Source organism: Petaurus breviceps, unplaced genomic scaffold (assembly GCF_028583685.1).
Source record: "Petaurus breviceps papuanus isolate PSGF00001 unplaced genomic scaffold, PetGlider_PUasm1.0 90822, whole genome shotgun sequence".
In the NCBI taxonomy this organism is placed as follows: Eukaryota; Metazoa; Chordata; class Mammalia; order Diprotodontia; family Petauridae; genus Petaurus; species Petaurus breviceps.
The window spans coordinates 8,803,894-8,813,872 of NW_027187351.1; the positions used below are offsets into that span (position 1 = coordinate 8,803,894).

The window sequence follows — 9,979 nt, forward strand, 5'->3', positions numbered from 1 at the left end:
CCTCAAGCCAAATTCAATGGGAATATGGTTGACCCATTCCCTTTTGCCTTCCTATTCTTCCCCTCCATTGTAACCATTTCCCCTTGCCTCTTCTGTATGAGATAGTTTACCCCATTCTGTCTCTCCCCATGTCCTCTCATTATATTCCTCTCACCTCTTAATTTCACCTTTTAAGTATCATCTCTTCCTGTTAAATTGGTCCTGTGCCCTCTATTTATGTATACCTATAAACATATATACACACATTCGCACATGTATTCATATGCCCATATACCCTCATATATAGACATATATGTATTTCTATTCCCTTCAACTACTGAGAAAAGTTTAATAAGTTAAAATTATTGTTTTTCCATGTAGGAATGTTAATAGTTCAACTTTGATAAGTTCCTTACGATTTCTTTTCCCTGTTTACCTTCTCATGCTTCTCTTGCTTCTTGTATCTAAATGTCAAATTTTCTGTTCAACTCTGGTTTTTTCAGTAAGAATGCTTGAAAGTCCTCTATTCCACTGAATGACCATATTTGCCCCTGAAACAGGATACTCAGTTTTGCTGGGTAGGTGACTCTTGGTTTTAATCCCAGCTCCTTTGACCTCCGAAATATCACATTCCAAGCCCTTCGAACCCTCCGTGTAGAAGCTGCCAGATCCTGGGTTATCCTGATTGTGTTTCCACAATATTCAAATTGTTTCTTCCTGGCTGCTTGTAATATTCTGTCCTTAATCTGGGAATTCTGGAACTTGGCTATAATATTCCTAGGAGTTTTGTTTTTGGGATCTATTTCAGGAGGTGATCAGTGGATTCTTTCAACCTCTATTTTGCCCTCTCATTCTAAAACATCAGGCCAATTTTCTTTGAGAACTTCCTGGAGGATGCTTTCTAGGTTCTTACTTTGATCATGGCTTTCAGGTAGTCCAATAATTTTTTTTAATTTTATTTTTAAATTAATTTGTTTCGTTTTAGTTTACAGGATTCAATTCCACAATTTCTTGAGTTTCACATTTTGTCCCTCTCCCTCCCCTCCCCTTCATGGTGGCATATAGTCAAGTATAGGATCTGTAAATACTTTCACATTATACATTTGTCAGGTTATAAAGACGGATTGTATCAGCTAGATTGAGAAATGGTTAAGAGGACATAAAACCAAATAAGAGAAGTAAAAAGATCAGGTATTTTGCTTCCACCTGGATATAAACTCAGTTCTTTCTAGTTCTTTCTCTGCATGCACACATTTCCCTCCATCATGAATCTTTTGGGATTGACTTATATCACTGCATTGCTGAGAAGAGTCCAGTCTATCAAAGTTGCTCATCACACATAGGTTGTGTCTGTAATTGTGTACACATTTCTACTGGTTCTACTCTTCTCATTCAGCATCAGTTTGTATAAGCCTCTCCAGGTAAATATGAAGACTGTTCCTTGTTTCTTATAGCACAATAGTACTCCATAACATGCATATACCACATCTTGTTCAGCCATTCCCCAATTGATGGGCACACCCTTGATTTCCAATTCTTTGCTACCACAAAAAGGGCTGCTATAAACATTTTTGTACGTATGGGTCTTTCTCCCATTTCTATGATCTCTTTGGGATATAACCCTAGGAGTGGTATTGCTGGATCAAAGGGTATGAAAGTATTTATAGCCCTTTGGGCATAATTCCAGATTGTTCTCCAGAAAGGCTGGATCAGTTCACAACTCCACCAGAAATGCATTAGTGTTTCAATTTGCCCACATCCTCTCCAGCATTTGTCATTTTCCTGTTTTGTCATCTTAGCCAATCTCACTGGTGAGATGTGGTACCTCAGAGTTGTTTTGATTTGCATTTCTCTAATCAATAGTGAATTAGAGCATTTCTTCATGTGCTTATAGATATCTTTAATTTCTTTCTCTGAAAACTGCCTGTTCATATCCTTTGACCATTTACCAATTGGGGAATGACTTATATTCTTATAAATTTGACTCAATTCTCTGTATAGTTTAGAAATAAGTCCTTTGTCAGAGACATAGTTTGTAAAGATTCTTTCCCAATTGCCGACCACCCTCTTAATCTTGGTTACATTGGCTTTCTTTGTACAGAAGCTTTTCAATTTCATGTAGTCAAAATTGTCCATTTTACATTTTATAATGTTCTCTAATTCTTGTTTAGTCATAAAGTCTTTCCCTCTCCACAAATCTGATAGGTAAACTATTCCTTGCTTTAGGAGACTGCTTACAGTATCAAATAATTTTTAAATTCTTCTCTCCTGGATCTATTTTCCAGGTCAGTGGTTTTTCCCATGAGATATTTCATATTGCCTTCTATTCTTTCATTTGTTTGGATCTGTTTTACAGCATCTTGATTTCTCATAAAATCATTAGCTTCCATTTGCTCCAATCTAATTCTGAAGCAATGATTGTCCTCATTGAGCTTTTGAGATTCTTTTTCCATCTGGCAAATTCGGCTTTTTAAGGCATTCTTCTCCTCATTGCCCTTTTAAGCCTCTTTTGCCATTTGAGTCAGTCTGTTTTTTAAAGTGTTATTTTCCTTAGTCAGGCTGTTGACTCTCATTTCATAATTTTCTTGCATTGTTCTCATTTCTCTTCCCAATTTTTCCTCCACTTCTCTTATCTGCTTCTTAAGGTCCTCTATGGCCTGTAACCAGCTCGTATTTTCCTTTGAAGCTTTTGGTGCAGGAGTTCTGACTTCACTGTCTTCCTCCTGTTCCATGCTTTGCTCCTTTTTGTCCCCAAAATAGGAGTGTAATGTTGGAATATTTTGTCTGCTTTGTTTCCTTTGCCTGGTCATGTCCCCCTCAGTCACTTGACCTCTGGGCTTTTTGCCACAGTAGGACTCTGCCACCAGAAAGGGGAGCTTTCATCCCAAACTCTGGGGCTTTCTCAGTTGCCAGAGGTATTAGATGGGTACCCTCTCTGAGGTCTCCACATGCTCTGGCAAACTCGACATATACACCCCAGGACCTCAACCCTAGACTGCAATCCAGATCCAAGCAAATTAAAGAAAGGGCAATTACCCCTCAGACTGGTGCTTGGTCCCCCTACACTCTGCAGTCCAGGAGGTGAAGCTGCCACCTGGCGCTGGCTGGCTGTGCCTGCGCCTCAGTGGCTTCTCGCCCTGGGGGCAAAAGCCATGCACTCCCACTTACTGGTCCCAAAGTCCAGACTGCACTGACCTCTCAGTTTGTCCTTCGCATCTGTGTGTTGATAAATCTGGAAATGGCCACAGCTGCTGCTGACCTGGAGTCCCTAGGGCTGGTGGCTGGTCAGGCCCGCCCTGGGGCTAAAGCCTTGGTGTGGGGGCTGGGCTAGGCTCCCAGAGCACTGTGCTGACTGATTCCTGCTGGCCTGCTGGGCTGTCCTCAGCAGGAGGTTAGTTTCTCTGTGTCATTTTGTGGGTTCTGCAGCTCCAAAGTTTGTTTAGAGTCCCCTTTTTACATGGATTGGGGAAGGTGGAAGCAGGAGCAGTGGGGAGGTCCTGCTTCTACTCTGCCATCTTGGCTCTGCCCCCGAGAAGATTCTCAAATATAGAAAATAATCAGGAGAAAAACATAGATTCTTACCAATGACAAAATAGACCCTACCTAATTAACTTTACAGATTTCCTGAGTGTATGGATGTTTGAACCAGTTATTGTTATTTTTCAGTTGTGTCCAACTCTTCATGATGGTGTAGGATTTTCTTAGTGAAGATATTGTATTGGTTTGCCATTTTCTTCTCCAGTGGATTAAAGCAAAGAGGGGTCAAGTGATTTGCCCAGGGGCACACAGCTAGTAAGTGTCTGTGGACAGATTTGATCTCAGGTCTTTCTGACTCTAGGCATAGTGCTCTATCTGCTGAGCTATCTATCTGCCTGAATCAGCTGTAGAGGTAACTTATTCAGCCCAAACACATAATCTGTAACTTCCTATATATTTCATATATCAAATTTCACTTAAATGCATTCTGAGTTGTAGATCATATAATTGTACAAAAATATTTATGTAAATTGTGTTGTAAAAAGACTGAATCAATAATTTAACATGACATACATCTGTATAACCTTTAATTATAGATGCATTTGCTCAAAATTCATTGTTTCTTTCAGCAATATCTTGCATAATCAGACAAATAAACAATGACAGGACTGAAACTGAGACCTTACCGCTTTTTTTGCCGATGCTTTATAGTCCTTTTGTTTGAATAAATATGTGGACAGGCCTGGTACGAAGAGCTGTTACTGGTAGGAGTTTCCTAAAAACCGTTACCTGGATTCCAATGCTTATGAAATCTTTAGTATACTCTCCATGACTCATGATAGTTTGATCTCTTCTGTGGTTCTGACTACTCTAATTTAAATCTGAAATGATATTTTTAACTAAGCTTTAAAACCAAAGAACTTAGCAGAATTCAATTATATATTTTTTAAGTTATTGAAAATCTTCCACTAGATCCATTTGTATTCAGATGTATTAGCACCACAAATTTTCTTCCACAGATATGGGATTACATCCCAACAACTGGTAGAAGAGCTGAAATTCTTTAGGTTAATGTTTCTGACATAGAAACCTAAGACTGTCTTTTGTAATCATTACATAAATGAAGAAGAAGGTTATAAGTTATTTAATTCTGCCCTTCTTACTCACCAAGAAGTCTTATTCAGGCTTCAATTTTCCTCCAAAATGGAACCTTGGCTTTACCTTTCAATGCATAAAATGGTGAACAAATTCCCACTCAAATCTTACATAATCTTGAGGCACAGAATATTACATATGCTTTGATTTTTGTATGACGTTGGGCCCTTTGGACTGTTATTTGTCTGTTCTACTTAAGGGATTTAAAAGAAATCTAACTGGCTTTGGCCATATCACTTGGGAGTATGTATCTCAGCAGAGAGGAACTTTCAGCAGTTTTAAACAAGAGAAGAAAAGCCAATTGTTTAGCATATAAAATATTAAGGTCAAATGAATGAATGAATAATAAAACACTTAAGTATTTACCATGTGAAAAGAACTTTGCTAAGCAGTTTTCAGACAAAAATTGAAAAAAAAATAGAAGAATGTAGATGAGGGATAGATAAATCTTAAAGTTAGGAATTGTGGAGAATGTGTTGGCAATGTGATCTACAACCGCACAGTTCTTCTAGGCAACTGTCTAATACTCTAAGGTAAAGGAAAAGGTAATGATCTTCATTGGAACAGGGAGTTTCCTTGTGGGAAGTTCCCTAGGCCAATAAAATCAAAGATCTAATTCTTTCACCTAGAAGTTCTATTGAAAAGAATACAAGAATTAGACATGGTTAGTTACCATCCAATTCTCAAGTAAATATAAAAAGTCAAAATCTAAATATGTGGATAAGTTTAAGGGAAATTGATGTTTCAGAGGGCAGAAACATAGGTTATCCTAATGCCCATTTGCCTGGCAGGTATTAAGTGATTAACAAAGGTTTATTGACTAATTGATTCATATCCTTGTATTCATTTTTACAGAGCATTCAGAGCTTCCTTCAGCACAAGTTATTCAATCAGATGTCATCCAGTGGACCATGTCAGAAGGGAGAGTGCAGGGGAACAAAGCAGACAATGACTGTAGTGTGGCCATGCAGGCTTGCCAAGCATCAGAACATTGCTTCATGATCTATGAGAATTTTAAAGAAACATGTGGTTCAAGGATAGAAAGTTGCAGCAGTGATGATGCAGCAGGCCACCTGTGTATCACATTAAGGGAAAAGCTAAAGGAAAGTGTACTGTGGGATTGCAATTGTATGGAGCCATTGAATGAAGATTGTATTCAAATCTGGAAGAATATATTTGAAAGCCCTTGTTTACAGCATGCTCAAAGAAGCCACGTGACAATTTTTAGTGAAGAATATGAAGATGAATATATCCAGGAGGACATGAGTACGGGTTAGTATTTATTAAGGAGCTTTCAAGAGAAATGCTTATAAGCACTCTACCATTCCAGAGCATGTGTCTTTAATCATGTGTGTGTGTGTGTGTGTGTGTGTTAAAGAGACGTTCATGTAATTAGAGAGAAGAGATTTCATGTGAAAGATGTCAGAGGTAGAGACAATGAGACTTGGAAAGTGGACACATTGTGTGGAGAGAGAAGATAATGAATGAAAGAGGTATGAGTGAAGAGAATGACTCTGAGATGACAAACTTATGTGACTGGAAGGATGGTAACATTCTCAAAAGAATTCTGAAAAATAGTGTCCTCGTTGGAACATTTAGATGAGTTCTGTTTAGACTTGCTGAATCTGAGATACCTAGAGCACACCAAGTTGAAAATGTATGACAGGCATAGCTTGGGACAATGATGATGATGATGGTCTCTATATATGGCTTTTAAGTTTTTGAAAGACTTGGGAATTATCTGCATAGTGATGATATTTAAACCCATTAGAGCTAATGAGGTTAAAAAAGAATGAGTGTCCAGAAAGAAAAGATGCCAGGGCAGAATCTTGGGTGTGATATGGTTGATGACCCAGGAGTGAAGATTGAGAAGGTTCATAAAGACAGTTAGGAGAAGAAAGAAGAAAGAACAATAGCTCTAATATTCAAAATTGTATTAATAAAAATTTATTATTTATTTGTATTTATTATTATTAATAAAAATCTTAATAATTTGGAATAGTGGACTTCTATAAAAAGTAACAAATTAATTTTAAGAGGCAAAAATGCGGAATTGTATATTTCAGTTCAAAATATCCATTTCATACAAACAGGATGAAGGATGCCTAACTTGACATCACGTTGGGGGGAGGGGAAGAGAGAAATGTTGATTTAACAATAAATTCAATAAGAATAAAACATGATACAGTCAACATAACATACAATGTAATCTTGGATTGTATTGAATTAGTAGGCAAGTCAAAAGATCTCAGACAAATACGAATTGTTGTTTCCAATTTTGGGCATCACATTTTTAAATGATTGTGAGAGGGGGAAAAGGAGGAAAATTTTACATAATAACTTTATTAGGGATTTAAAAGGAATAGCAAACCAATACATAATGGATTTGCATTTTCATGTGAAATCATCTTTTTTATGCTATGTTATGGAAATTCTTCTTTTTTATATAAATTAAAAAGAAAACAAAAGGAAAACAAAAAAAGTAACCAGCTAAAGGCAGCCAACATAAGAAGTCTTGAAAACAAGTTATATGGGTAATAGTTGAGAAGCTGGGGAGAAGAGAAAACTGATGGAGCACATGATAGATAGCTGTCTTCAAATATTTGGCAGGTAGTCAAATATGTGGAAGAGGGATTAGGCAAGTTTTAATCTCTTGAGGACATAACTAGTAATGATGACTGGAAGATTTAAGCTCAATGTAAAGGAGTCAGGTTTCAACTCAGGAGCTTTCCAATAGCTTTGACTGTTCAAAAATGGAATGTATTATTTTATGAGGCAATGAGCTCCTCATCACTGGAAGTGCATTGCATAGAATTTAGAAAAAGATAGCATTCTGGAGACCAATTTCTATAACTCTCTCATTTTGCAAATGAGGAAACTGTGGCCCAGAGAGGTATAGTGACTTGCTCAAGTCATGATACCTGAGCAGCAAAGGCAGGATAAAACTAATATTAACAACAATAATGATAGTCACATCATGATGCTGATGATAAAAATGACAACAATCATGATGATAAACTCCATTCTTAGACCTTTGATTGTAAATCTAATGTTCTTTTCCCTACAACATTCTGCCACCTTGAGGGGAATGTTATAGAGGGAGAGGTCACATTGTGAGATTGGACTAAATCATCTCACAAATCCTTTTCAGCTCTAAGATTCTAAGGTACCATTACTTCGATGCATAAACCCTCCTTTTAGACTAATTTGAGAAGACAATATTGTCTAACTTACACTACTAGAGAATCTAAACCATAAAGGGAATGTTAATTTGGTTCAGAAAAGGCAACTAAGCCATTGTTTATGTTGAAATATAAAGCTCAGTCACCAACATTTGTTCCTATGTTTAATAGGCAAGGATGATGAACTGATTTGAATGATAGACCAAAGTGAGCTTTTTTGTTTTGTTTTATTTTGTTTTGCTCATTTCTTTGCTCAAATTCATTCTTGATTTGTAGGTTTAAAAACTAATTTCTTGGTGATGCCACTTTTGCTAGGTTTTAACTATTTTAAAAAGGGTCTGTGTTAAAATTTTGGACCATATGTATCAATTACATGTAGGAAAATTTTCAATAATAATTTTGTTTCTTTCCTTCTAGATTATATTAATATGCCCATTAAATTGCAATGGGATGAAAGTACTCTTCCTCATAATGGTAAGCATTATGAGAGTTAACAATGCATGTCACATTCTGTAGTTATTCAATATTTTTATTATTACAAGCAATACCAACAACAAACCAAACATTTTAAACATGATTTACATATACATATTACTCTCTTCTTCTCTCTGTGTACATATATGTATATATACATATAGCACAAAAAATAAAATTTCAAGGACATATATTTTCACATAAATGCATTAGTTTTCCATATTTTAGTATTCTAAGTTATTTGAAACTCAATTCCTTCATCAATATGTTGAAATGATACCTCTACGGTAGAGTGGACAAAGTTCTGAAGTTCCCAGGACATGGATTAAAATAATGGTTCTGAAATTTATGACCTATTTGACATTGAGTGTCCTTTCTATAAAATGAGGGTAGTGGATTAGAAGGTCATAGAGGTTTCTTCCAGTACCAGATTATAATTTCATCATCCTATGATCCTATTATATACAATGACATAATATATGTTAAATATTTGGTAAACATAAAAGTCCAATTTATTATTATTATGTTAGCAAAAGGCAATGTGATGGCTCCTTGTCCTTTGTTATTCCTCTGAGAAATGTATGTTCCAGGCTGTTTCATGAAATTCAGAACTCTTCTTGCTACTCTGATATCTCCCCAAAAGCAAAATGAACAAGAAGTAAATATTAAAATCATTTACTCCTCGATTTTTATTAAATCTTCTTCTTCTTATTGTTATTGTTGCAAATATGTGGTTTCAATGCTCTGTAAACCTCCCAGCAAGAAAACTCCCTGCACTAGTGTACTCTCTTTAATGCAGAACCTTAAAGAGTTGTCTGAAACATTGAGAGATTAAGTGCCTCACATAGCTATTGTGTATTTGAGGCAGAACTAGAACGTTGGTCTTCCTGGCTTCAAAGCTGGCCCTTTCTCTACTCCACCATGCTGCCTCTCACAACAAATTTCTGCATTCTCTGAAGTCCAGTAGCAGTTACTGAAACCCAGAAGATTAGTAATGCACTAGTATTTCAATTCAAGACTTCTCATAGTATTTTCTAGGTATTCCATATGTAGATGAATATTTATTTTCCTGTAATCTGAATCTATTTCTGCTTTTAGGATTCCAAGGGATCTGGTCCTGTTTGGAAGCAGCACGGGTTTGTGTTGGAGAGGTTATGTGTAACAAACAGTTGGCTTTGTACCTTAAGGCTTGTTCAACAACTGGTAGGTCATGCAATTTGACACAGTGCCAAGCAGCCATCCGCTTCTTCTATCAAAACATGCCTTTTAACATTGGCCAGATGTTGGCTTTGTGTGACTGTTCTTCAGCTGATGTACCTTGTCAGAAGTCCAAAGATGTTCTTCATAGCAACTCGTGTGCTGTGAAAGTAGTTCCACCCCCATCATGTCTTGATGTAATTCACAGCTGTCGAGATGATGAAATTTGCAGGTAACTAAAAGCATATATTCTTAATTTTCTTATTTTGATACTTTACTTGTTACTGTTCAGTCTTAACACTTGACCTGGTTAACCTAACCATAGTACTTCTTTGCAAAAGACAAAATAAAACAAAACAAAAAAAAAGCAAACAAATAAACAAAAATAGTATAGCAATATGACTAGACTAATTGTATGGGAAATCTGAACCCATACAAATAATTTATAGGTATTCTATCTATCTATCTATCTATCTATCTATCTATCTATCTATCTATCTATCTATCTATCTATC

General features: G+C 36.4%; 1 protein-coding gene across 1 annotated transcript in view; it reads left to right on the plus strand.

Moving 5' to 3' along the window:
• Nucleotides 1–9,979, plus strand: part of GFRAL (GDNF family receptor alpha like) — a 32,964-nt gene that overhangs the window by 10,934 nt on the left and 12,051 nt on the right. The window contains exons 3-6 of the mRNA XM_069070705.1: nt 4,476–4,500; nt 5,467–5,883; nt 8,211–8,267; nt 9,366–9,696. Coding sequence (XP_068926806.1) covers nt 4,476–4,500; nt 5,467–5,883; nt 8,211–8,267; nt 9,366–9,696 — 830 coding nt within the window. The remainder of the gene's footprint in view (nt 1–4,475; nt 4,501–5,466; nt 5,884–8,210; nt 8,268–9,365; nt 9,697–9,979) is intronic.